Here is a 26,484-nt window from a genome sequence, read left to right on the forward strand (position 1 = left end):
ATTCAGGCTGGTAGAGGGCTGTGGTTTCACACCCACTCACCTATGTATCATCCATGCAAGCACAGGTGGGCAGATGTTACAGGTGAACACACGCATTTACCCTCTAACACACTGCATTGCAACATGGAAGAAGAGCCCTGGCACAAGTTTAGGGCTATTGTAACCCACTAGTGAGCATGTGTTACAGGCCCTGGGTTATACTAGCATCAACGGACTGGTGAGCATGCCCCAGACCTTAGGCTGCAGGTGAGCACAAATAGTCTGTAAGGGGCCATGAGGATTCCTAAAGCCAGCTTGATCCCTACCTTTTTTCAGCACTGTTTCAAACACACTGTCCCATTTCTGGCAGCAGTTGTTGGGAGTGATGGAGCCAGTTCAGGTTTGTGGAGTTCCCCAGCCTTGCACAGAACCAGCAGGGAACTACCTAATTTGCCATTAGTCCCCACATAGAGCTAAGGAGGATTCATAGTGGGACCTGTGACGTTAGCGCTGACAGCAGCATGGCTCCCCCTGGGATAAGAGATCCGCATAGGAGACAATAATAGAATATGTCATTGTGCATGGCACCACAGTAGAACAGCTGTAATTGAACTGACATTGATAACTACCTGCTGTATGGCTTGGCAGAGGTCTCAGGTATGTAAATACAGACATCCTTGCTTTGTGCTGATGCCGAACAGCAGGTGTACAGACATTGATGGGGGAGGCTGGATCAAGTGTCTCCAATGCTTCCTTTTGGAGCGGGGAACCACATTAGAATATGGGCAATTTACCTGGGGGCAGTGAAACAGAGAGCTTCGTGCTCCACAAAGTCCTCTCTGTCCTTTCACCCCAGAGCCTCACTACGCCATGCTTATACTCAGGCCCTCTCTGAGGTCCAGAGAGGCCCAGGCCACTTCAAGCTTTGGAGGCCCCTAGCCATAATAAAAATAAAAAATGATGACACATGAAAACAAAATAAGGTACCAAAAAAAGTGACAGGTTTCAGAGTAACAGCCGTGTCAGTCTGTATTCGCAAAAAGAAAAGGAGGACTTGTGGCACCTTAGAGACTAACCAATTTATTTGAGCATAAGCTTTCGTGAGCTACAGCTCACTTCATGATGAAGTATGCATCTGATGAAGTGAGCTGTAGCTCACGAAAGCTTATGCTCAAATAAATTGGTTAGTCTCTAAGGTGCCACAAGTACTCCTTTTCTTTTTGTAAAAAAGTGAGACTTTTTTATTTAACAAATGCTTTTCTAGCCTTTTTCTGGGCAAATGCACTAATTATTGGGGAAAAATCTAGCTTTTGTGCAATGTCACAGTTGATATTAAGCATGGCGAGCCCATTCAAAAGCTCATAGTTGAACAGCGATAGCTCTTTACCTGCTTAAATTTGTAGCTCTAAGCTGAAAGAGTGTGTCACATTTTGGTCCGATAGGGATGCGCATAAAAACAAGTTTAGAAACGTGTCAAATGCCAAAAAATTAATAAGTGTCTAAATTTGAGGCCCCCTTTGAGCTTGTGGCCCGGGCCAAGTGGCCCTCCTGCCCCTCCACCCCCCGATTGGCCCTGTCTATACTACAGCTCTGACCTCATCAGCAGCACACAGTTATCTGACAGAGACATCAGCACTCTAACATGGAGGTTTGTTTGCAATGTCACTAAGACAGCATAGTTATGAGTTAGTATCGGGAAACTGCACTACAGTCTAGGTCATATTAGGGTTATGACTTGCATTACAGAAGCTCCTAACAGCCCTGTTATGTTCATAGCGTGCATACAAAGTGTTAAGAAACCCCCCACCCCCAAATACCCTTCCTGGAAGGTTGCAACATAACTTCATTTCTAAGAATCCAGAACTCTTCCCCACAACAACAAAACACAGAGAGAAAACAGGCTGTTCTCCAAGGCAGAGAGGCACCACTCACCCCACCTTGCTCCAGATCGCACACTTCACAACAGAGCCCCCTTGCCTGCAAGCAGGGCCAGGAAACCCCTTAAAATGTGAAGTGAGAGCCTGTAATTGTAACACAGTTTTCATTACACCACAGGCCTTAATTGAGATCAGGACCCAACGTGCTAGGCACTGTACATACATGTAGTGAGAGAGAGTCCCTGCCCCAGAGCACATACACTCTAAATATCCGAGACACACAAAAGGGTGGGGGAAAGGAAGTATTATTACCACCATTTATGGAGAACTGATCAACAGAAGATCAAGTGATTGCCCAAAGTCAAACAGGAACACTCTGTGGTAGTAGGGCTGACTTTAAGGGCTGAGCTTCCTAGACAGAGAGTCTGGGTAAGGCACTGTGAAGTTCTTGTTGTTATGCAACACCTGTGCATAGCAAAAAGTGCTACCATGCTGATCTGATACTGTTCGACCCCACTTTGCACAGGTGTCAATGAAGACACAAGGTGCAATGCAGGGGACAGGAACACAGGGCTGCAGAGAGCCTGAAAGAGCAGTTGAAAGCACAGTGCCTGACCCTGAAAGAAACCTGAGGAGAGGTCAGTGATGCAGGCTGAAAATAGTACCCTTGGTGCTGTGAACAAAAGAAGCTGTTTCCATCTATTTGATTCCTTCTGCATTCAGAGACACAGGGCTTTGTACGTTCTTTGTAAATAGACAAAACTGCTTCCAAGAATATACATCACTGTCACCGATTTCTCCTCCTAACTGGAAAACCCTACTAGGTCCCCCTCCCCCCTCCATGTTGGCTAGTTATTCAGGTCAAAGGGGCAACACTGGTTTCTCACAGTGTGATCAGACACAAGTGACACATTGCAGTCATTAGAGTAGCAGCTGTGTTAGTCTGTATCCGCAAAAAGAACAGGAGGGCTTGTGGCACCTTAGAGACTAACAAATTTATTTGAGCATAAGCTTTTGTGAGCTACAGCTTGCTTCATCAGATGCATTCCGTGGACTGCATCCGATAAAGTAAGCTGTAGCTCACGAAAGCTTATGCTCAAATAAATGTTAGTCTCTAAGGTGCCACAAGTCTTCCTTTTCACATTGCAGTCATGTTACAATGGAGGCTGCTACACAGAATGAGATATACATGAACAAACAACATTTCCGCTGCAGTACAAAGGCACAGGAAGCCTATAATTCTGGAAACATTAGCAATGTGTTCTCTACCTCTCCCTGCTATGCACATTATATGATGCTTCTCCACCACAGACAGATGACAAACCAGCCACATGGCTCTCCAGTTGCTACCTAGCTCTGGAGATGGGTCAAAGCCATTAAAACTGAAGTGCAAGGGTGTTTGGTTCTAGTGTTTTCATTTAATCTGCTATGAAGAGAAAGGTATAAGATAGTTATAATGACTTCTAAGCCAGTTTAATGAATTGGGAGGCCTAATTCATGATTTTTGAATATTTGAAATTGGCAACACTGTCTCAGCTGGTGTAAATTGGTGTGCCTTCATTAAAGTCAATTAAGTTATGCCAATTTGCATCAACTGAGAATCCATCCCCATATCTATTATGCAAGCTATGCGAGGATAGTCAACGCTCATGTTTCTGGCTATAAACTATTTTGGATTTTTCCCAGGTACTGCATTGCACGAGTGATATGAATTGTGTGTATGGGGGCGGGGGGGGGGGGGGATTGTGTATGAGGTTTTCTAAAGCCCGGAGATCCCTGAGGACAGGATATCAAGAGATGCTCCAGTTGAGCTGACCCAATATTAGCCACCAACGCCACACGCACGACTGCATGCTCCATTGCAGGGCGTGCACGAGGGCAGCCTGCGGCCTCCAGCTTTCCAAAATCGGATCTTTAATATCCCTAGGGAAATGTGTTTATTAGTTTAAAAAAAATGCACCATTGCAACGGTGCTTGAGGAGGGTTGTGCTATAGTAACCCAGACACGCACAGAGATCTCTTCAATTAACACGGCCACTCCAATGCCCCCAGCACTCTCGCCCCCCGCCCTCGAGAGAGGCGAGCCTGCCGCCCCAGAGCAGGCTCCAGCGATCTCTGCAGCGCCCCCCGGGCCCTCGCACGCTGCAATACGCACGAGCCTGGAATGTCCAGGCGGCGCTCAGCTGGGGCTGTCCGTGGCGGTGCCTGATCAAAATACGCCCAGACCATCGACATGGGGCCAGGTTTCCCCAGGAAGCGCTGAGGAGGAGTAAAGGAGTGTGTTAACCACTGCGGGGGGGCAAGGCCACCGGGGTGAGACGGCGCGGGATAGAGACAGGCAGTAGGAAAGGCAGCCCCAGAGGAGACCCCCGACTCGCGGGCAGAGAGCAGCAAGCTGGGGCCTGTGGGAGTGACGGGCGCGGGCGCAGGCGCAGGGCAGAGCAGCAGCAGGACGGGCCGGGCCGCAGAGAGCGCCATGGCGGAGTGCGCAGGTAACAGGGTCGCGAGCGCCTGCCCGGGGGCTTTTGAGATCTAGGGCCCCAGGGGGCCTCTCCTAGCCCGAGTGCGGCCCCCGGGCCGAGAGGAGGCAGCGCCCCCCCCCCCGGCCCGGGGGAGGTAGGGTCCCCGCTGCAGGCGGGCGGAGGGGGGCCCTGTCCGCCCCTGTGCCTGGCCTTGCCGGGGCTCCGGGCCGGGGCCCCGAGGCGCGGCTCCCGTCACCCGCCCCGCCGTCCTGGCACCGTGGCTCGGCCTCGCAGAGCCGGCGAGAGGGGTCTCCCTTTGCTCCAGGGCTGTGGTGAGTTCTGGAGCCCGGACTCCGCGGTGCCTCCCTTGCCGTGGGCTCTCCCGTGATCTGTAACGGGGGGCGGGGCAGATTCCTGTTTTCTGCAACGATCCACTGTGGGGCCACGTTAGAGGCTTTCCCCAGAACGGACGTGTGAAGTGCAAGTGTGGCCCACAGCTTGGCGAGGGGTTGGTCTCTGGAGAACACAGCAATGTGCTCCGGCAGATTATCCTTACACAGAGAAGCGCAGCGTGAGGGGCTTGGAATGAGGCCTCTGTTGCCATTTCTCTGCTGATCCATTTGACTGATTTCTCTAGATAGAAATACTTTCCCATATTTGGATCATCCCCTCATCTAGTTCTTTTCTTATCCCCTTCATGTCCCTAGGGTCTGTAGATCTCCCTTATTCCACTCCTTGGCTTTCTATGGGTTTTTTTTTTTTAAACAAAAAACTACAAATAACTGTGCACACCTCTCTCATAAAAACTAGTCTGGGCTAAATTTGACAGTCACACAGCAGTAGCTCTGTTTCCTGTTTATGTATTACATCCAATTCCTTTGCTATTGCTGGACCATGCTTGTAACTTGGCTGCTCTTTAGGGTGGTAAGGCAGTGTTGGTATGGCCCTCTGCACTGAACAAATATGTAGAAAATTATGTTTTAATGATAACAGGCATATAATTCATTTCAGTGGATGATATGTTAATCCTGCTACTGAGGTGCAAGCATAGATGGATGACATGAAAAATGATTAAATGTGCAGCTGTTTTGATGACTGATTTGATTTGATCTTTCTCCTTAAGATTGTGATAGGGAGACAGTACTGTCACCTGAAGCCCAATGGTGGGTTAATTATTTGTGTGATAGTTCAGTGTGTTCTCAACATAATTTTTTTTAGTACTGCAATGATTATCTGTAACTTACAGTGGAAAAATTAAAATGCATTTGCTATTTTTTCCATGCTGTCATTCTCTTCTACGTATCTTAGTCTTCTCTCTCTCCTTTCAGAGTCAGGTAGATAGCATGAAGTGCCAATCTTAAGAACATAAGAATGGCCATACTGGGTCAGACCAGTGATCCATCTAAGCCCAGTATTCTGTCTTCTGATGGTGGCTAGTGCCAGATGCTTCAGAGGGAATGAACAGAACAGGGCAATTTCAAGTGATACCTCGCTTGTCATCCATTCCCAGCTTCTGGCACTTGGAGGTTTAGGGACCCCATGGGATTGTGTCCCTGACCATCTTGGCTAATAGCCATTGATGGACCTATCCTCCATGAACTTCTCTAATTCTTTTTTGAACTCAGTTATGCTTTTGGGCTTCACAACACCCCATGGCAATGAGTTCCACATGTTGATACTGTTGTGTTGTGACATGTTTGTTTTAAACCTGCTGCCTATGTATTTCGTTGGGTGACCCCTAGTTATGTTATGTGAAGGGGTAAATAATACTTTCCTCTTAATTTTCTTCACACCATTCATGTTTTTATAGACTTCTATCATATTCCCCCCCGTCATCTTTTTTCTAAGATGTACAGTCCCAGTCTTTTTAATCTCTCCTCTTATGAAAGCTGTTTCATACTCCTAATAATTTTTTTGCCTTTCTCTGCACCTTTCCCACTTCTGATATATCTTTTTTTTGAAATGGGGTGACTGGAACTGCAGGCAGTATTCAAGATTGGGCATACTTTGGGTTTACATAGTGACATAATTATATTTTCTGTCTCCTTATCTATCCCTTTCCTAATGGTTCCTAACATTCTGTTAGCTTGTTTGACTGCCACTGCATTGTGTGGGCATTTTCAGAGAACTATGCATGATGACTCTAAGATCTTTCTTGAGTGGTAACAGCTAATTTAGATTCCATTATTTTGTATGTATAGTTGGAATTATTTTATCCAGTGTGCATTTTTGCATTTATCAGCATTGAATTTCATCTGCCATTTTGTCACCCAGTTTTGTGAGATCCCTTTGTAACTCTTTGCAGTCAGCTTTGGACTTAACTGTCGTGAGTAATTTTGTATCGTTTGCATATCTTGCTGCCTCACTGTTCGTCCCCTGTTCCAGATCAGTTATGAATGTGTTGGAACATCACAGATCCTTGGGGGACCCTGCTGTTTACCCTTCTCAACTTGTAAAAACTGACAATTTAGTCCTATCTTTTTTTTTAACCAGTTAGTGATCCGTGAAAGAACCTTCCCTCTCATTCCATGACAGCTTATTTTGCTTAAGAGCCTTTGGGACCTTGTCAACAGCTTTCTGAAAGCCAAAGTACACTGTATCCACTGGAAGAAGAAAAAGAGTGCTTGTGGCACCTTAGAGACTAACAAATTTATTTGAGCATAAGCTTTTGTGAGCTACAGCTCACTTCATCGTATTCACTGGATCACCCTTGTGTGCATATTTGTTGACTTCCTCTAAGAATTTTGATAGGTTGCTGGTTTTGGTAATTAAATATTCATGGTAAATAGGACCAATGGCCTGTGATGGGATATTAGATGGGGTGGGATCTGAGTTACCCAGGAAAGAATTTTCTGTAGTATCTGGCTGGTGAATCTTGCCCATATGCTCAGGGTTTAGCTGATCACCATATTTGGGGTCGTGAAGGAATTTTCCTCCAGGGCAGATTGGAAGAGGCCCTGGAGGTTTTTCGCCTTCCTCTGTAGCGTGGGGCACGGGTCACTTGCTGGAGGATTCTCTGCTCCTTGAAGTCTTTAAACCACGATTTGAGGACTTCAATAGCTCAGATATAGGTGAGAGGTTTTTCACAGGAGTGGTGGGTGAAATTCTGTGGCCTGTGTTGTGCAGGAGGTCAGACTAGATGATCACAATGGTCCCTTCTGACCTAAATCTCTATGAATCTGTGACATGATTTCCTTTTATAAAAGCCATGTTGATTTTTCCCCACCATATTATGTTCATCTGTGTGTCTGATAATTCTATTCTTTACTAGTTTCAACCAGTTTGCCTGGTCCTGAAGTTAGGCTTATGGGCCCGTAATTGCCAGGATCGCCTCTGGAGCCTTTTTAAAAAATTGGTGTTATATTAACTATCCTCCAGTCATCTGGTACAGAGGCTTAAGTCGACCTATGTTAGATTGACTTAACAGCCACTGCAGTAGTTACTGCAGTGGCAGATGTCCACGGTACCCTCCTGTCCGCAGTGCTTGTCCTCACCAGATCACTTCCATCGACTGAAGAGGGGCAGCATATGTGTGTGTGGGGGGGCGGGGACAGCTCCACACTGGGAGCCCAGCTGTTCCCCAGGGCTTCTCGCCTCCACCTTCCTAGCCGGGAGCTGGGGGCATTGGGCAGCCACCCAGGGCCTCTCGCCTCCAGCAGGTAGATCCGCACCGGGAGTCCATTTGGTTTCCATGCTCCCGGTGGGGAGCTTGGACCCTGGGGGGGCAGCAGGGCTCCTGGCGAGGAGTTGACAGCAGCCTGATTGGGGAGGCCAGGTGTTGAATGACAGCCGACAGCCCATATATAAGGAATGCAATATTGCCCTAACTACACTGACATAAGCCCTACGTCTCTCCGTGTAGTAGGGCACTTACATCAGCCGGAGTAAGCCTGTAATGTAGGCACTGATATAGTTAGGTCGACGTAAGCTGCCTTATGTCGACCTAACTCTGTAGTGTGGACCATGTCTAATTCTTTCAGTAGAATTATTCATAAAAGGTAAAGAAATGTGGGGGTGGAGTTTTATTGCACCTGACAAAACAGAAGTACCTGTAATCCAATGGTTTGAGTAGCTAGTGGCATATTCTCTTTTTGGAGGGTTATGCTGGTTATGAAAACTACAGTTTCTCCTGTGTATAGATAGTACCAAAACTCTATTCATGCATGTTTTCTTTTTCGTTCTTCCTCACCCACTCAACATGGAGAAGCATAACTTCCTCCTAGCGTTGCTTCTCTCCTAACTAAGCACCTTGGATAATGTGTGTGCCATTGAAATAGCCTATATTTTTGGTGTTGGGGAAGGTAATACAGGGCAGCTCTCTCTATTCTGTGATCTGAAACCTGCATTGAGTATATGCTTTACTCTTTCTCCTGCTTAGTACAGAGTCTGGCCGCATGTCTGTGCAGATGCACAATTAAAATGTTAGGAGTTCGAGAGCTCAGAGAAATGGAGTGTGTGATGGGGGTCGATCCTTGTCTGGAAACTAAACACTTTGAGACTTGGTGGTAGATATTCCCTCTGGGAGAATGGAGACAGGGACACCTATGGTCAGGATCAGCCAAAGAACACAAGTACTGCCCCCAGAAATCACTCATCTTCCAGGGATTGAAGAATTAAAAAAACAAAACAAAAAAAAATACACTTCCCCCAACAATGCCAAAAAAAGAGGGGGAGGGGTCCTAGTGGAATGCCAGATAAGCCATTCTGCTACTGACTGGGCTAAAACTGAACCTGCTCCCTGAAACTTGTCACTTGTACTTCCCGGGTTCACTTTTAATTTTTTCTTGCAGTGGTTTGGGTGTCAGTGTGTGCATTACTAGGAATTGTAGGCCCCATGTGTTTTGGGTGCTAAACTGTGTATGAGGACCGATTTAAGGACTGTTCTTAAACACGCGCTAGCCTCTGTGGCCTGAGACAAAACCTTCTGTTAAAAGAAAAACCAGTGCTACGCAGAGATCTAATTTAGAACATGGTTCTGACAAGGCTTTTATTCCAGCCAAACTGTAGTAAAAAGAAACTGTATTGTAGGTAAGCTGTATAGGAAGGGATCTTATAGTGAGCCCCCGAAGTGACTTGATATAGTGAACACAGGGCAGGGAGTTAGTGACACGATCAGGACTTTGGGCAAGTAACTTAGTCTCATTTTCCCCATCTGTAAAATGGGGAGAATGTGTGCTGTATGAGAATGGATTGATGTTCATAATATGTTTTGAACATGTAAATCTGTATGTAAGTGCTTGATTGTGCAGTTCTGGCATGAATATATGTAAACTTTGCAGAATTAACTTGGGAGATCTCATTTACTCGAGACACCTGGTGCCTCTAAATTCCAGGGAGAGGTTTGGGTTTCTAAAAAGCTGAATAGTTGACCAGCTTCTTGCTGGTACATGAATGATCTCTTGCTGTAAAGCCTTTCAGCTGTCAGACTGGGTGTCAGCTTGACTACCATGCTGTGAGGGAATGATTCATGAATCACCTAAGTTTTGCCTTCCCTCTGGACCAACACCTGCTTAACAGCAACCCTAATGAGGGCTGAATAAGATTACCACTGAGCACTTCCTTGGGTGTTCAGTGGGGATAATCAGAGCTGACTTTCACTAGTCGGGGTAAGTAGAATTATGCCACCCTTACTTCTGTGCTGCCTTCAGAGCTGGGCAACCAGAGAGCGGTGGCCGTTGGCCAGGCGCCCAGCTCTGAAGGCAGTGCCCTGCCAGCAGCAGCGCAGAAGTAAGGGTGGCAATGCCATATCATGCTATCCTTACTTCTGTGGTGCTGCTGGCAGCAGTTCTGCCTTCAGAGCTGAGCTCCTGGCCTGCAACTGGCGCTCTCCAGCTGCCCACCTCTGAAGGCAGCACCACTCCCAGTAGCAGCACAGAAGTAAGGGTAGCAGTATTGCAGATCCCTCCCTACAATAACCTTGGGACCCCCCCAACTCCTTTTTGGGTCAGGACCCCTACAATTACACCTCCTTGAAATTTCAGATTTAAATAGGTGAAATCCATGAAATTTACAATTTTTAAAATCCTATGACTATGAAATTGATCAAAATGGACAGTGAATTTGGTAGGTCCCAGTTAGAGCTGCCTGGTGTCCTGGATAATGTGTGTGAAGCAAAGGGGGAAAAGTTGCTGCTGGGGCAAAGGGTCGAGATGGAGTAGCTGTCTGCAGTGTTTGAGCAGCCAGATACAAGGAACTTATACGGCTCAGGGAGGCTTTGAAAGAGCATTTAAACAGCAAGCCACAGTAATGAGTTGTGGTGTACTGTGCTCTACCTGGCCCTGCTGTTTTGGGGCCTGTTAAGAATTGTGTGGCGCTTGGTGTACATCTGTGAATATACCACTGTCAGTGCACCTATGATATCAAATGCTATACATTTGATATTACACTGTTTGCCACTGATCCTATGAGTTGTTACACTGTACAGTAACAAGTGGGTGATTTCAGAACTGCTTGGCACTCTGCAGCATATATTTGTGAACTAATAAAAATGAATTATTTTCCAAATAATAGAATTTTATTCAGTAATAGAACCAGTGCAAAGAAAAGTCTGTGGAATTTAAAAGCAAATACATTAAAAACTTATGTTCTGTTCCATTAATTTATTAACAATGTGAAAGAACATTCATGGCCATTTTACATCCACATACAGCAACTGTGGCATTCACAGATCAGTGTATGTGAAGCGTTGGTTGTCCTTTAATGTCACCCAGGTGGAATGTTGGGTAGGGAAGAGGCCCCTGAAAACACCTGGTATGTAGGGGTGTGTGCGTGCACATTGCAGTTAGGTTCTCCATGGCCTGCAAAGGAGGTGAGCCCAGGATTGTTGAACCTGTAGGTCCACAAGAGTCTGCAGCATCTGTTTGCTGCCAGTGAAGCCCCGTTATGTCCTGGTACATATCCCTCTCCTTTTCGTGCTGGGACCCCTGGGCCTTTCTCTTGTCCACTCTTTTCTTCTCTGGGGTATCTGCAACGTTCACCTTCCAGGCTCTTTGCTCATGGTGTGACACAGCTTGGAGACTCTCCCTGAACGTATCTTCTTTTTCCTCCATATTTGGCTTAGGTGTTCAATGGGTGTGTAGGGGGAAACCCTCAAGGCTGCAATGGCAAAAGCTGCAGATAAAACACAGAGCTATAGTTCCAATGGAAAATGAAAGCTAAGATTCAGAACTCTTTCCTTGTTCCCGCGATGTTTTAAACAAGACAGGTATATTGACACTTCTGCTTTGGAGTGCTTGGGCAAGCCACTGCTCTCAGGACCAGCCATGGTGAGTATGGCTCTCCAGTGGTGAGGAAAACAAGGAGGCAAATGCTTGGTTGTATAAAACTAAGAGTATAGGGTATTGGTACTGAATGCTAGCACCATATTCCGCAGGCAGTGATGATTTTAGCTGATATTTCACTCCTGAAGGTAACAAAGGCACAGAAAGCACAAGTGCTGGTGGTGTCCCAAAGTTGCCCAGGCCTGTATGCTGCTAGTCTGTGTGCTACAATGGTGCCTGCTGAGGTTAGCACTGACTAGTGTGGGAGAAGTGTCCTATGGTAGAGGAAGAAATAAGGCTGCCATCGTAGAAATGTTTGGGAGAGGATTGCAGAGTACCTCTGTCATAAATATAAAGGGAAGGGTAACCACCTTTCTGTATACAGTGCTATAAAATCCCTCCTGGCCAGAGGCAAGACCCTTTCACCTGTAAAGGGTTAAGAAGTTAAGGTACCCTCACTGGCACCTGACCCAAAATAACCAATGAGGGGACAAGATACTTTCAAATCTGGAGTGGGGGTGGGCGGGGATGGGAAACAAAGGTTTCTGTCTGTGTGATGCTTTTGTTGGGAACAGATCAGAAATGCAAGCCTTCCAACTCCTGTTAAATTAGTAAGTAATCTAGCTAGAAAATGCGTTAGATTTCCTTTTGTTTAATGGCTGGTAAAATAAGCTGTGCTGGAGGGAATGTATATTCCTGTTTTTGTGACTTTTTGTAACTTAAGGTTTTGCCTAAAGGGATTCTCTGTGTTTTGAATCTGATTACCCTGTAAGGTATTTACTGTCCTGATTTTACAGAGGTGATTCTTTTACCTTTTCTTTAATTAAAATTCTTCTTTTAAGAACCTGATTGATTTTTCATTGTTCTTAAGATCCAAGGGTTTGGGTCTGCGTTCACCTGTACCAATTGGTGAGGATTCTTATCAAGCCTTCCCCAGGAAAGGTGGTGTAGGGCTTGGGGGCATATTTTGGGAGAAGACGTCTCCAAGTGGTCTCTTTCCCTGTTCTTTGTTTAAAACTCTTGTTGGTGGCAGCGTACTGTTCAAGGACAAGGCAAAGTTTGTACCTTGAGGAAGTTTTTAACCTAAGCTGGCAAGAATAATCTTATGGGGTCTTTCATGCAGGTCCCCACATCTGTACCCTAGAGTTCAGAGTGGGGAAGGAACCTTGACAACCTCCATGGAAGTTTCATCAAGATTTCTCAGGAGGATTCAAGGGACATCTCTGTACATAGACAAAATGCTCTGCATAGCAACCCCCCCCTTACCTAACTTTACAGGGGAATGAAAAACAAATAACAGCGCTACCTCTTTGTTGTACCACTACCTCTTCTAGTACTAGTAAATTAATGAAAAGTCAATGGCTGTGTCCTGTTAAGTTGGGGATGTCATCACTGTAATGTACACACTTACACAATGTTCCTTCCCCTGTATCAGGCTCGCCCGTTCTCGACTGACTGGAGTGCGGTGGAGTCTCAAACAGGTCCTATCTTGTGGCATAGCAGGACCCCCATGTTGCATGTCCCCCATCATCTTTGCTGCTCATGCCAGGGCCTCATGGCTTGGGCTCCCTGAAAGTATCTGTGGTGGTGTGCTGGGTGATGGTGGGATCTCTACCAAATATGGCTTGTAGCTCTTTGTAAAAATGACAGGTCTGCGGCTCAGCACCGGATTGACTGTTGACCTCCCTAGCCTTCTGATATGCCTGATTGTAGTTCCTTCCCTTTCACGTGGCACTGTTGCTGGTCCCTGTTGTACCCCATCTCCTGAGCAATCTGCTCATAGATGTCCATGTTTCTGCGGTTGGTCCATAGCCGTGCTTGCAAAGCTGCTTCTCTCCACAGGCCCAGGAGATCCAATATCTCCTGTTTACTCCAAGCAGAAGTGCGCCTGGAGCATGTAGCCAGCCTGATCAGCTGAGGAGTTTTATGCAACAATGGAGAGCTGCTGGGTGTGCCTGCCAACTGGAACAATCAAGAAAAGGCACTTCAGAAATTCACAGGGCTTTAAAGGGGAAGGGGGGACCTTCTGGTCTCCATGACTTGTGGGCAGTGGAGTTCACAATTGTGACCAGAGCAGTCAGTGTCAGTCATTGTGGGACAGCTGCTGAAGGACTGTTAGGGTCAAGCTAAGTAAAGCAGTGTTTATACTCACACTGTGTGGACCTCAGTACACTGACCATGGCTCAGCGCCCCTTATGGAGTTGGGGTTACTATGTTACTGTAACAAGATGCTTACATCGGTAGGAGACAAATTTTAAGTGTAGACACATGTGCAGCTAGGTTGATGCAAGGTGGCTTATGTTGACCTAACTTTGTAGTGTAGACCAGGCCTCAATCTTGTTTGTTGCAAATTAAGCCCATTACTACTGGTCCTACCTCAAGTGGATATGGAGAACACCCTTTTATAACAACCCTTAATGTATTTGAAGATTATCAGGTGCTCTCTTAGCTTTCTTTTCTCAAGACTAAACATGCCCAGTTTTTTTAACCTTTTCTTATAGGTCAGTTTTTTCTGGACCCTTCATAATTTTTGTTGCTCTCCTCTGGACTCACCAATTTGTCCTCTTTCCTAAAGTGTGGCGCCCATAATTGGACACAGTACTCAGCTGAGGCTCAACCATGCTGAGAAGAGAGGAACAATTACCTCCTGTGTTTTCCACATGACACTCCTGCTAGTGGACCCCAGAATTTTAGCTTTTTTTCTCAGCTGCATCACGTTCATATTCAGTTTGTGGTCTACTATAACCCCCAGATCTTTTTCAGCAGTACACTTAGCCTGTTGTTCCCATTTTGTAGTTGTGCGTTCGATCTTTTTTCTTCCTAAGTGTAGGACTGTACACTTGTCATTATTGAATTTAATTTAGTTGATTTCAGACCAATTCTCTAATTTGCCAACATCATTCTTCAAAATACTTGCAACTCCTCCCATCTTGGTATCATCAAATTTGATAAGTGTACTCTCTGCTCAATCATCCATGTCATTAATGAAATAGAGTTGATACTGGACCTGGGACATACCCTGTGGGTCGCCACTAGATACATCTCCCAAATTTGACAGAGAACCATTGATAACTACTCTTTGAGTACGGTTTTTCAGCTAGTTGTGATTCCCCTTATAGTTATTTCATCTAGACCACATTTCCCCTGTTTGCTTGTGAGACTGTCATGTATGACTGTCAAAACCCTTACAAAAATCAAGATATATCACATCTACTGCTTCTCCCAATCCACCAGGCCAGTAACCTTGTCAAAGAAGGCAGTTAGATTAATTTGGGAATAATTTGTTCTTGACAAATCCATGCTGGCTATTCCCATAACCCCATTATCCTCTTGGTGCTTAAATGTTGTTCATGGGAGCAAGTAGAAAGAATGTGAGCATGATTGGCATGGATTCACTAATGAACATGAGCGACTGTGGAAAACCATTTGTATTTGCTTAGCTCTGATGTGTTGGGTGGCTCAGACCCTGAGGGTATTGCAGGAACTCTAGGGTAGGAGACTCGAACGCGCTGCCTGGAGATCATAGAAAGGAACAGTGAATTGTTGAGTGCAGTGAGAATGTCAAGGCAGTTTTTTGTGCGCCTCTGACTCAGGGGTGTAAAGTTAAACTTAGTGATCCTAACAGCTGTGAAGGTTTCAGAGGAGTCACTGTTCCTGGAATGACTAACAAGACTGGCTGACAAGCCAGATGAGAGTGACTGTAAGGATTGCAATCTGTAAAGATGACAGTGCACCATCTTAGCCAAGGAGTCAATGAAAGATGAGTCAGAGGTGAATGAGATCAGCAGGTTTGGAAGAAGCAGAATGCCATTGTGAGAAGGGGAAGCACAGACAATGAAATGTTGGTGTATGGCAGTTAATAACTTGCTGTCAGTACCTGGCAATCTACTCCTCTTGGTCAAGAGCAGATAACTGTAGTTTCCTTGAGGAAAAAGAGAAAATCGGGTGGGGATTTGGTGTGCTTGCTGTGTCCCTGCCTCAGACTATTGCTTAAGAGTCTAGGCAGAGTTGGACACTTCTAAAATACTGTTGTAACTAGATAAGAAATTGTGTGTCAAAGATCACAAGAAAATAAGTATTTCACCTTTTAGTAAAAGAAAGGTGATATGGCTAAGATGACCGAAGTCCCCATGGGACACTCTCATAGCTGCATCGGACTTGGGTGGGTGGGGAAAAAGGTGGAAAAGACTACTTGTTACTATTAACAGCTGATCCACCAGCCAGGGAGGGTGGAATCCATGCCCAAGACTAATGCATAGTTCTAGTTCCTTTGCTCAGAGCTCTTTTATGTTTTGAATCTTGGTGTCTCAATAAAGCAGCCCAATATAGTCTCACTACCCCTCAGGGTCGTATGTTAGCATTTATCTCTAGGACTTCACAGCCCTACCCAGCTGAGGTTTCTCTCCAGCCAGCTCCTGCTCCCTGTAGGTGTCTTGTCATGCTTTCCACTTGACAGGTACAGAGACCTCCCCCTTCCTCTGGCTGCTTCTCTGCCTAAGAGAGAGAAGCCTTATGAGATTGCCTTTAGGCACATAACTAGGAGCAAACATGTGACCTACAACTACAGCTCTCAGCCTTAAAGGGCACAAGGGCTGTACCATGTGATTCAATACACTGCAGTCCATTGGCGGAAATAGTGATGTTTGTGTATGCTTTATATAACGGTTAAGCTTGTAACGTGCTTTGGGGGGTACATGAGGACAAAAATTGCTATATAAGTAGCAATAAGATTCATGTTATGCATATGATATGGAGCAGTTTAGAAGGATTCAGGGAGAGCTGCAGAGTACTGACTTGCCACAATTGTTTTACTGCCTGCTATCATACCATATGTTTGCATGGATAGGAATGAAAAGTGAGTGTCTGAGCAGGGAGAAGAGCAGTGACTTAGCTGCTCCACTCCCTGTGAGCTGTGCTACCAGCTCACTTCTGTGAACACTTACCCTGGGGAGGAGCTAACTAATACTTAGCTTCTATAATGACGTTCATCTGAGGATCTCAACAGGCTTGACAAAGGTTAACAGCCCTTCTGCACCTCTGTCATATAGGTAAGTATTATCTTATTAACTAACTATGGCCCATGGACACAGCTGGAAGCAGGAATAAAAACTTGGGAGTCAGATTTCTATTTCTTGGCTCTAACCACTAGAAAATACTGACATGTAAAACAAACAACTTAGTAATTGCGAGGCCTGAAAATAAGCTCATTAGTTTTACTGATAAAATAACTCCCACCTCCCTGCTCTCTGCTGGACAGTACTCTCTCTCCTCTCCACCACACCCTCCCAGGATCAGCACCTCATGCTTTCTCCAGGAATAATCTAAAACGCTGATGATGTGCTGTCTGCTGGGATGGAGATGAATGGGCTGCCTCCTCTTTCATCACTATTAAAATGCACTCTCTCGCTGGTGGCATGGGGAGAATGTTGCATATGAGTCTGGAATCTGTTCCCAGCTGTTGCTGGAGGAGCAGGTACTCAAACATGGCTGGGAACTTCTTAATCTTCATTATGACTTCACTCTCTTTTGGCAGGAAACCATGTTCTTTGTGGGCGTGTTTTGGCTTTTTCATGCAGCCCCATCTTCCCTCCTCATCCCCGCTCCCCTAGCCAGGAAATCCCATCCTTCTCTTCTAGTTTTAGCCAAGGGAATATGTTTATCTTGTTTATCTTCTCAGCTTCTTTGTCCCACTAGTCCCCCTACAACTACAGTTTCTATTCCTGCCTGGCTCGGCTCAGCCCTTCTTCCCTCTGACACAAAGAGAGAACCATGCAGCTTAGTGTTTGAAGGAAGGATCTTTAGGACAAGCCGTTATAAACCAAGAACGTGTTTACTCTGCATGATCATTAGAACCCCTTGCAATTCTCTAAGAGGAGGGGCTTGTCCTGTTGTCCTTGGTCACATGTTTCCTTTGCCCTTTTGTGCCTTGGCTGCCTGCCATCCCCTTCAGCTGTGCTGTATAAATGTAGTTATGAAGCACTGTGGGATGAAAGGTGCTGTATAAATACTCTCATTAGCCCTGTGGAGAGATCTGCTGCCTGTGCCTTCCTTTTTCCCTTTACCAGCACTGCACCTTGTGTGTATTGTTTCAGCAAGATACTGACAAGGAGTCAGAACCAGGACTAGTACTCTAATCCTACCATTGACTTGCTATGTGATCTTGGGTAAGTCTCAAAATCCTCTTTCTCTATCCATTTCCCCTATCAGTAAACTTAAAATATATCCTCCTTTCTAAAGTACTTTGAGATCCTTGGATGACAAATTCTATCTAGAGCTATGTATTCTAGCTTGAGCTGCTTAGATTGCTCACTGGGGCTGCTGCTGATCTGTTGAAGGGAGGAGTGCAACTTAGTATTCTGGTTGGCCACCCTCTCCATTCAGATGCCTTCTCAAAACATGCTGCTTTCACATGGTTTTATTATGATAATCCAAGGAAGGCAATCCTATATTTATGTATAAACACTGTCATTTTAAGATTGTCCCATATCTGATCCATCAGTGTATTTTGTCTGATCTGAATGTGTGTGTCTGGCTTAGACTGTCTCTGCCTGAAGGATTTACAGTCTCTCATTGTAGTGTAGTGTGCATGCTGTCATCATTCAGAGTTTAGCTACACATGGCTTGAATTTCATGTTGCATGATTGGGATCTCTGCTGTCAGAATGCTGCATTAGAAGATGCATACTATGTTTGGGGTTGGGGGACTTTTTAATGGACCCATGTGTGTGGAGAGGAGATGGTACATGGATGGGCTCAAGATGAGTGTTTCAGCAATGTGTCCAAATGCCACAAAGGCATCTTTCTCTGACCTCCACCCCAGCTTTCGCTTTTCTAAGATCTTAAGAAGTTGCTGAGAGAAACTGAGTTTCACTGTTGCTTTTTACCTCCTCCCCAAGGGCTTTCTTTGCAGTACCTGAATCTGTGTGAAATTGACTCTGGGTTTGCAGCTGCTGAGCAAAGGAATGACGAGCAGGACTGCAGAGCAGACTTGGTAGAATTCTCGCACTTTAGGTGCAGACAGGAAAGCAAGAAGCAACCTGGCAAAGGAGAGATTCCCATGATCCCATCCTCAGTTCAGACGTGAAGCTCTTTTCAATCATCACAGTCCCTCTCACATGCCGTCAGCCTTATGCTGAACCACTTTTCCAGATGTGCCTATTAGACAGATGTGATTTCCCCTTTGGAAGCAAAATTAGATTCTGTTCCTTGTCTTCCATTACTTCCCACACAACCCCTGTGCGGTGATCTTTGTAAAGTGTACTTGCTGACACCACCTTCCAAATCTCTTTGGACAGTTTCAGCTGAGCATACACATTAGTAGGAAAACCAACCGCTCTAGTCTTTCCCCATGGAATCCTTTGCTTTCCCTCTAGCCTCCCACACTGCACGAAGGGACTGGGTTTTTTTACGACTTTGTTAGAATTTGAGCCAGTGACACAGATAACAGCTGGCCTTTGGGAAAGAGAAGCATTGACCAGGAAGTTAGACCAAATCCATCTCCTTGTCGATGCAGGCTTGCCTCCCTATTGTACATTTTTTTTAATGTTTTATCTAATGTTATGTACTAGTTGGTGGTGTTTCCACCATTTCCCCGGGAGATGTAGTGCAGCCTGAGATCTCAGTGTGAGGAACTCCTAATACTAAACCATGTTAAAACAATGCCATGATTGTCAGTGTACAGTAGATCGGGAGCAAATAAGTGACTCGGTGTATAAGGAGAATTGGTGTTGGCCTCTCTAGCACATTACTCTAATCCCAACTGTTTTTCTTTTTTCTTTTTAAAGCTTTATCTTCATGTTACAGAACAGTGTTGGGAATCCTGCTCACCTGAGGAGCTGCAGGAAAAAGTTCTAGGAGTGCTTCTGATTGCTGCTATCCCTGGGTCCCTGCCTGCCAGCCGCTATGTACTGCCTTCAGTGGTTACTGCCTGTCCTCCTCATTCCTAAGCCCCTCAACCCGGCTTTATGGTTCAGTCACTCAATGTTCATGGGCTTCTATCTGCTGAGTTTCCTCCTGGAGCGGAAGCCATGCACAATCTGTGCCTTGGTCTTCCTGGCAGCCTTGTTTCTAATCTGCTACAGCTGCTGGGGGAACTGCTTCTTGTATCACTGCAGTGGCTCCCAGCTGCCTGAGTCTGCTCATGATCCCAGTATAGTTGGTACCTAAAAGTTCCTCCAGCTTGCTGACAGCTCTGGTTTTGCTTTTAAAGAGGGGAGTGGGGGGTTGGGGGGAGGGCGGGCTTGCTAGGCATGTGACTGGACTACAAGCAGCCTGTTTTCTATAACGTGTGTGGACTACTGCGGCAAATTCCTGACCAGCCCTCCCACTTTGCATATGATATTTGATGTCAGTTGTTTACTGTGTGAATTCTGGCACTGCTACCTGCTTTTAGAAGCAGAAGAGTTTTATGTTTTCCCTTCCCTTATTTCTGGGAATGTACACTGGCCCTCCCCTCTGAGAAGTGGTAGAAGAAGGACCTGCCCAGCTGTTGCGTGGTGGTCATCTGTGTTCGTCTCTCAATTGTCTGTATAAGGCCACAGCTGTCTCTGTGGGAGCCTTGGCCCACCAATTCTGCTGAAGCAGTTAGAAGAGTTTCCATGTTGCTGTTTGCGGGGAAGCTAGTCGTCTTTGCACTGCTGTTCAAGGGGACTTGCAACAGCTAACAGATGCCCTTAGCTGAAAGCTGCTGGAGCCAGAGACTGCTGAGTCATCTCCTCCTGCTCATCATGCCAAATTGAAAACTGTGCACAGCGCCAAGTGTTTTCTGAACTACTTGCATTCTCCCAGGTCATAACTGAAAAAACTTTGAGTTGTCATGATGCTCCTTTTAAAGCGCTTCTCACAGGCATCAAAGCCTGCCTCTCTCTGCTGGATTTCCAGTTTGAGGTCTTGACTCTTTGGATACAAAGCATGCTCTGCTGTGGTGTTTGGGGTTATTTTAATTTCACTGTTAGTTTAAAACTGTCAGCATTCCTAGCTGAAATGATGAGGAGAGAACAGGGAGGGAGGATTCAAAGTTTTTAGTAAGCATGATGTGGGGTGGTTCAAAATAGCAAATGGTTGTATCCATTTAACTGACAGTGTTTGCAGGCCGGGGCTGTCTGTGCATTTTCTTTTGTCCTAAGCAAACCAGCCACTGGGAATGTGCAATGGAGGGAGGGAGCAATAAATGGATAGTGAGCAGTCCTGGGATCTCTGTTCTCTCCTGGCAGGCTGGTTTTGGGGAGCCTAAGGGAGGTTTCCCTAGTGGCACTTGCTGTTCTGCTTTCTTTCCTGCTCATCTGTTCCAATGCATAGCAGAAGCTCCCAGAGGGAATGGTGTTCCTTGCTGTGGCAAATGTTTGCTTGTGAGAAACTTAACCAGTTCTTGAAATACACTGGGTCTATAAACTTCCAAAGTTATGTTCCTGTCTCCACAAAGCATCTACTGGAGAACAGCAGAAATGGTTGCTGTTCTCTCACAGGACGTTAGAACTAAAACCAGCTGTGAAACTTCCAGACCATTGTATTGTTTGTTCACCGCACAGCTGTTAATCTTCAATAAAGCTTTATAAACTTTGGTCTATGGACTTGTGCCAGTTGTGATTCATTCACTACCCCTGGACTAAGGCATCTGAATGAGTAATGTTTTCTGACCTTTTCTGCCCCACTCCACATTCTGTTCGCAAAACCTCCAAAAAAGCGGTTCAGGAGTCTACGCCAAGGTTTGTCGTATGACACACAGCTCCCCAAACACTGGTGCTTTCCATTGATCGATGTTGATTCAGGTTGTAGGGTTTAAACTGTTTTACACGTGGCTTTGGGACCTCATCCAAGTTGCAGCCCTGAACTCTGTGTGCGTATGTTTGCTTTGACCTGCCCTTAGAGCTTGGAATCTAATATTCAGGATATGGGCACATTAGCAAAAGTGAGACCTGTAATTCATGACATGCAGCACCACTGGTGGAAGTTGTAGTGAAGAGAGGTCTCTGGTACCTTCACTTGAAGAGTTTGATGACAAGTGGAGGCAATGCCTGAAACTGCCCTCCCCGAGTACTTTCTGCATCATAGCGTCCATAGCTGTTACCGCCCCTGGAGCTGTGCTGGGGGTGAAGTGATAAGGGCCAATTTTGCCAATGTAGACTCAAGGTCAGTCAGCACTGTGGAGGCAACACAGCTTCCAGCAAGAGGGGTCAAAAAGTGTGGTGAGTGAGTGTGTTGGCACTCTCTCTTTAAAATATGATCCATTCCCCCACCAGGCTTGTCCAAAGGTACAGTGTGGGGCTTTGAGTTATAGAGGTCTGGAGTCATAGTGCGGTAGTGTAGACTAGCCCTACATCAGTGCAGCTGCAGCACATCTGGTGAAGATACACTCTCCCCTTGGCATAGTTACTCCACCTCCATGAGAGGCAGAAGCTATGGTGTCGGGCCAACATAGTTATGATGCTCTCCCATCAACAGTGTGGTGGAGACACTGCTTTAAGTTTGTATAACTTACGTCGCTCGGGGGGGGAAGAGGTGGCTTTTTAAAACCCAGAGCCAGGTAAGTTACATCTACTTAAGTGGTAGTGTAGACAGGCACATAGCAAAAGCTGAAATGAAACTAACTTTCAAAGCTTCAGTCTCTTCAAAAATGTAAAGGGAATGACATGAGTGAAATATACCTGGCCTCAGACATTCTGAAATTAATTGCAAAGCACTGAGATTCCTTCCTTTTCACCGGTTTAAAAGAGTCCATAGAAATTATACTTGCCCAACTTACTTAAAAAAAAAAATCTCAAAAGCAAGAGTGAGAACACTGCAGCTGTGAGCGCCTGTCTGAGTAAGGAGAGTTGTCTTCCAACTAAAAGTCCACAAGCATGGCAGGGAGATCTTAAAGTTGGTCATACAGCAGAGAGTAATGGACTTTGAGACAGGAGCCATGATGGCTCAGGGGATAAGGTAGAATAGTAGAGATGCTCTCAACAATGTGTTTGTTTCAGTTCAGGTCAGTAGACTTATGAGCTGAGAGAAGTTCTGTGAGCTGTATGACATGAGCTGTTGGTTCTTACCCAGGTTGCAAAAGGAAAAGTGTCTGTATCTCACATCCTTCACGTTTGATACTGTTGTTGACAGCAGTCTCATCAAATAGGACAGGGAGACTGAAGTACTTTTGCTTCCTAAAGTGTGATCCCTTCCAGTTGAAAATCAAAGTATGTTGGCAAAGCACCAAGAAGGATTTTTCAAAATTGCTCACCTGTACCTGTCCAGTTACCAGAGGATTGCAGTTCTTGGAACCACCAGTCTGACACCTTTATAGTAATAACTTCACATACATGAAGCTAAGCTGCAAGGCTGCAGCATGATTATGCCAGCACTACCAATTTAAAGTATCCTCCTGACTAACACAAGGTACCGGGGCCCTTCTCATTGGTGAGGTGAAAGAACCCTGCCACCATCACCTGTTCCATATGCAGATACTCCAAGGGGGCATAGTGCATCTGTCCTCTGATTGCAGGACTGCGCTGTTGCGTTCTCCTGCCATAATCTTATGCTAGCTCACTCATATCTAACTGGCCAAATGAAGACATAACACTGTTGCCCCGGGAGTTGTGTTCTGCTTAGTGAGTAAATCTTGATAGGAAACAGGCCTAGTACTAGTGAAATGCCTGCTGTTAGGCAGTTATGATGTGAAGTGAATGAAAACCAATGCTTTTGCTCTGGAAATAATAATTATAGCTGTGATTGCATTAGACCATGTAACTTTTTTAAAAAAAAATACTTGGATGGTCTTTGCTAACTATGGCCAGTTTCACTCTGGGACTTACTTAAATATTTGTAAAGTTAAAGCCTTCTCTTGCACTAGAACATGCACAATCTTAAGGGCACACAAGATTTGGCCATTGTTTTGCCACAGCTCACTGCACAGCTGGTTCACAATAGTTCCTTCATACAATTTTGAATACAATAGCAGGTGAGACAGCTGTGAATTTCTTCATTCTAAGACTAGATCAGACTTGAATCAAATATTTAAAAATGAGGTTCTGACCATGCAGCACTATAGATCTGTGTGTGCATGAGTTGGGGTGATGCTAAAATTATACTTTGAGTCCCAACCCAAAGCTGTTTACAGTTATATATTCCTCCCTCAGGTACTTACAGGGTCCCCATTACCATAGTATCTCAGTCCTTTACAGTCTGTAGGGTACTTAGCCTCACCACATCCCTGTGAGGGTGTAGGGAAGTATTATCCTTTTTTACAGATGGGACACCAAAGCACTAAGGCCCAGATCCTCAAAGATATTTAAATACCTAAATATCTGAGGATTTGGGCCTAAGTCAAGGTCACCTAGAAAATCTATAGCACAGCAGAGAATTAAACCGGTGTCTTCAGAGTCCCATGCCCTAACCACTAGTCAGACCCTCTTTCCTCACTGTAGACCACCACCAAAGTCCAGCCCTGGGTGGAGGGTCTACCAACCAGCCCACCACACTGTATAGAACAGTGAGGCTTGAGATATGGAGGATACCAGCTCAAACCCCTAAACCATAGGGTCTTTCCTTTCTATACACAGCTGACCAGATCTGTGTAAGGGTTCTTCTGAATCCAGTAGCACTGATCTAATTTAAGATGCCTATAAGAAACCATTTTATTCAGAGGGACAAGCTATTTTCCATATTCTCTTAAGAACTCCTTAGCTGCCAGTGAATGCCATATGCCAGGGAGAGCTGAAATGATAGTGAAATGATAGACAAGGTAAGTCTCCCTCTGTCTCTCTGCCATATACTTGTATATATTGTCCATGTACACATGCATGCACATGCTCTCCCCGCAAAAAAACAAAACAAAAACCCACTAGGCTAGCCCTGGAGACATGGATTGAGAGTTTATGGTTATAGTACCATTCTAACATTGCAGTACACAACTGGGCCACTGTGTGGCAAACATTTTCTTTAATATTTGTATTTTGGATTATTATCCTTGTAGCCTTTAATTTTAATGTAAAGTTAATTTAATAATGTTGTATTACAACACTGTGGGTTTGGCTGTGGTTGCTATGGTTTCAAGGTCAGAATGAAAGTCATATTAGTTACTTGCTTCAGATTTAGAGTCCCTGGGATCACAAAGACCAAGGATAGTGACCACACACAGATTTCACAAGTACAAAGTCTAGTCTGTTTTACAAGTTTATTAAATCTTCAATTAAAGTTATGATTACCCAAGCATAGAGAAAAGGAGTACTTGTGGCACCTTAGAGACTAACCAGTGAAGTGAGCTGTAGCTCATGAAAGCTTATGCTCAAATAAATTGGTTAGTCTCTAAGGTGCCACAAGTACTCCTTTTCTTTTTCCAAGCATAGAGGAATTCTATGAAAACCTGTGCACAAGTTACAAATCTAGTCATACTCACATCCTTAAGGATGTTCTAAGGTCTGATGGCTGCCTTGCCAATTGATCATCAGGAGGGGAATGGGTCCTGCTGAAGTTTTCCCATAGGGAACTCAATTTTCCCCTTCTGGGTACCCTCTTTTTCTAATGTGATTCTGAATATATCTCATTAGCATTTATGCATACAGTGCACTCTGCAGTTAGGGCATGTGTAGAAAAATGTGACTATGGATATCTTGTAAGCAAAAAATTACTCTTTAATTTTCATAATACCATGACAACTTGCACTATGACCTCGTGCAAGTCTGTGCCCCAATTCGCCACTATCTGTAAAACAGGGATAATTTATCTTACAGGAGCCTTGTCTGGCTTAATTCACCCCTTGGACACCATCTGGAGTTCCATGGATGGAAGGAGCTATAGCAGAGCAAGTGGTTTAGGACTTGCAATGTAAGGGTATGTCTACACTACGAAATTAGGTCGAATTTATAGAAGTCGGTTTTTTAGAAATCGGTTTTATATATTCGGGTGTGTGTGTCCCCACAGAAAATGCTCTAAGTGCATTAAGTGCGTTAACTCGGCGGAGTGCTTCCACAGTACCGAGGCTAGAGTCGACTTCCGGAGCGTTGCACTGTGGGTAGCTATCCCACAGTTCCCGCAGTCTCCGCTGCCCATTGGAATTCTGGGTTGAGATCCCAATGCCTGATGGGGCTAAAACATTGTCGTGGGTGGTTCTGGGTACATATCGTCAGGCCCCGGTTCCCTCCCTCCCTCCCTCCGTGAAAGCAGCAGTAGACAATTGTTTTGTGCCTTTTTTCTTGAGTTACCTGTGCAGATGCCATACCACAGCAAGAATGGAGCGCGCTCAGCTCACTGTCACCGTATGTCTCCTGGGTGCTGGCAGACATGGTACTGCATTGCTACACAGCAGCAGCAACCCATTGCCTTGTGGCAGCAGACGATACAATAGGACTGGTAGCAGTCATCATCATGTCCGAGGTGCTCCTGGCCACATCGGCCAGGAGCGCCTGGGCAGACATGGGCGCAGGGACTACATTAGAAGTGACTTGACCAGGTCATTCTCTTTAGTCCTGCAGTCAGTCCTATTGAACCATCTGATGGTGAGCAGGCAGGCGATACGGATTGCTAGCAGTCCTATTTACCATCTTCTGCCAACCAGCCATGAGATGTGGATGGCTTGCAGTCCTTCTGTACCGTCTGCTGCCAGCCAAAGATGTAAAAGATAGATGGAGTGGCTCAAAAGAAGAAATAGACCAGATTTGTTTTGTACTCATTTGCTTCCCCCCCGCCGCCGTCTAGGGGACTCATTCCTCTAGGTCACACTGGAATCACTCACAGAGAAGGTGCAGCGAGGTAAATCTAGCCATGTATCAATCAGAGGCCAGACCAACCTGCTTGTTCCAATAAGAACAATTACTTAGGTGCACCATTTCTTATTGGAACCCTCCTTGAAGTTCTGCCTGAAATACTCCTTGATGTAAAGCCACCTCCTTTGTTGATTTTAATTTCCTGTAAGCCAACCCTGTAAGCCATGTCGTCA

The 26,484-nt window shown here is 45.4% G+C and overlaps 1 protein-coding gene across 2 annotated transcripts; it reads left to right on the plus strand.

Moving 5' to 3' along the window:
- Positions 1-4,202: 4,202 nt before the first annotated feature.
- BLCAP (BLCAP apoptosis inducing factor) lies at positions 4,203-21,143 on the plus strand. 2 transcript variants are annotated; one of them, XM_077831599.1, is made up of 2 exons: positions 4,203-4,348; positions 19,361-21,143. In XM_077831599.1, the coding sequence occupies exon 2, from the start codon at positions 19,479-19,481 to the stop codon at positions 19,740-19,742; it is 264 nt and encodes an 87-aa protein (XP_077687725.1). In that variant the 5' UTR covers positions 4,203-4,348; positions 19,361-19,478; the 3' UTR covers positions 19,743-21,143. The 2 variants fall into 2 exon arrangements, with proteins under 2 accessions (XP_077687725.1, XP_077687726.1); XM_077831600.1 differs by lacking the exon at positions 4,203-4,348 and adding an exon at positions 4,542-4,650.
- The last annotated feature ends 5,341 nt before the right edge of the window (positions 21,144-26,484 follow it).

The sequence above is a fragment of the Eretmochelys imbricata genome, chromosome 13 (genome assembly GCF_965152235.1).
Source record: "Eretmochelys imbricata isolate rEreImb1 chromosome 13, rEreImb1.hap1, whole genome shotgun sequence".
In the NCBI taxonomy this organism is placed as follows: Eukaryota; Metazoa; Chordata; order Testudines; family Cheloniidae; genus Eretmochelys; species Eretmochelys imbricata.

Bases quoted from the DNA above. Each gene is read 5' to 3' on its own strand.
- BLCAP (XM_077831599.1), top strand. From the start codon at position 19,479: ATGTACTGCCTTCAGTGGTTACTGCCTGTCCTCCTCATTCCTAAGCCC.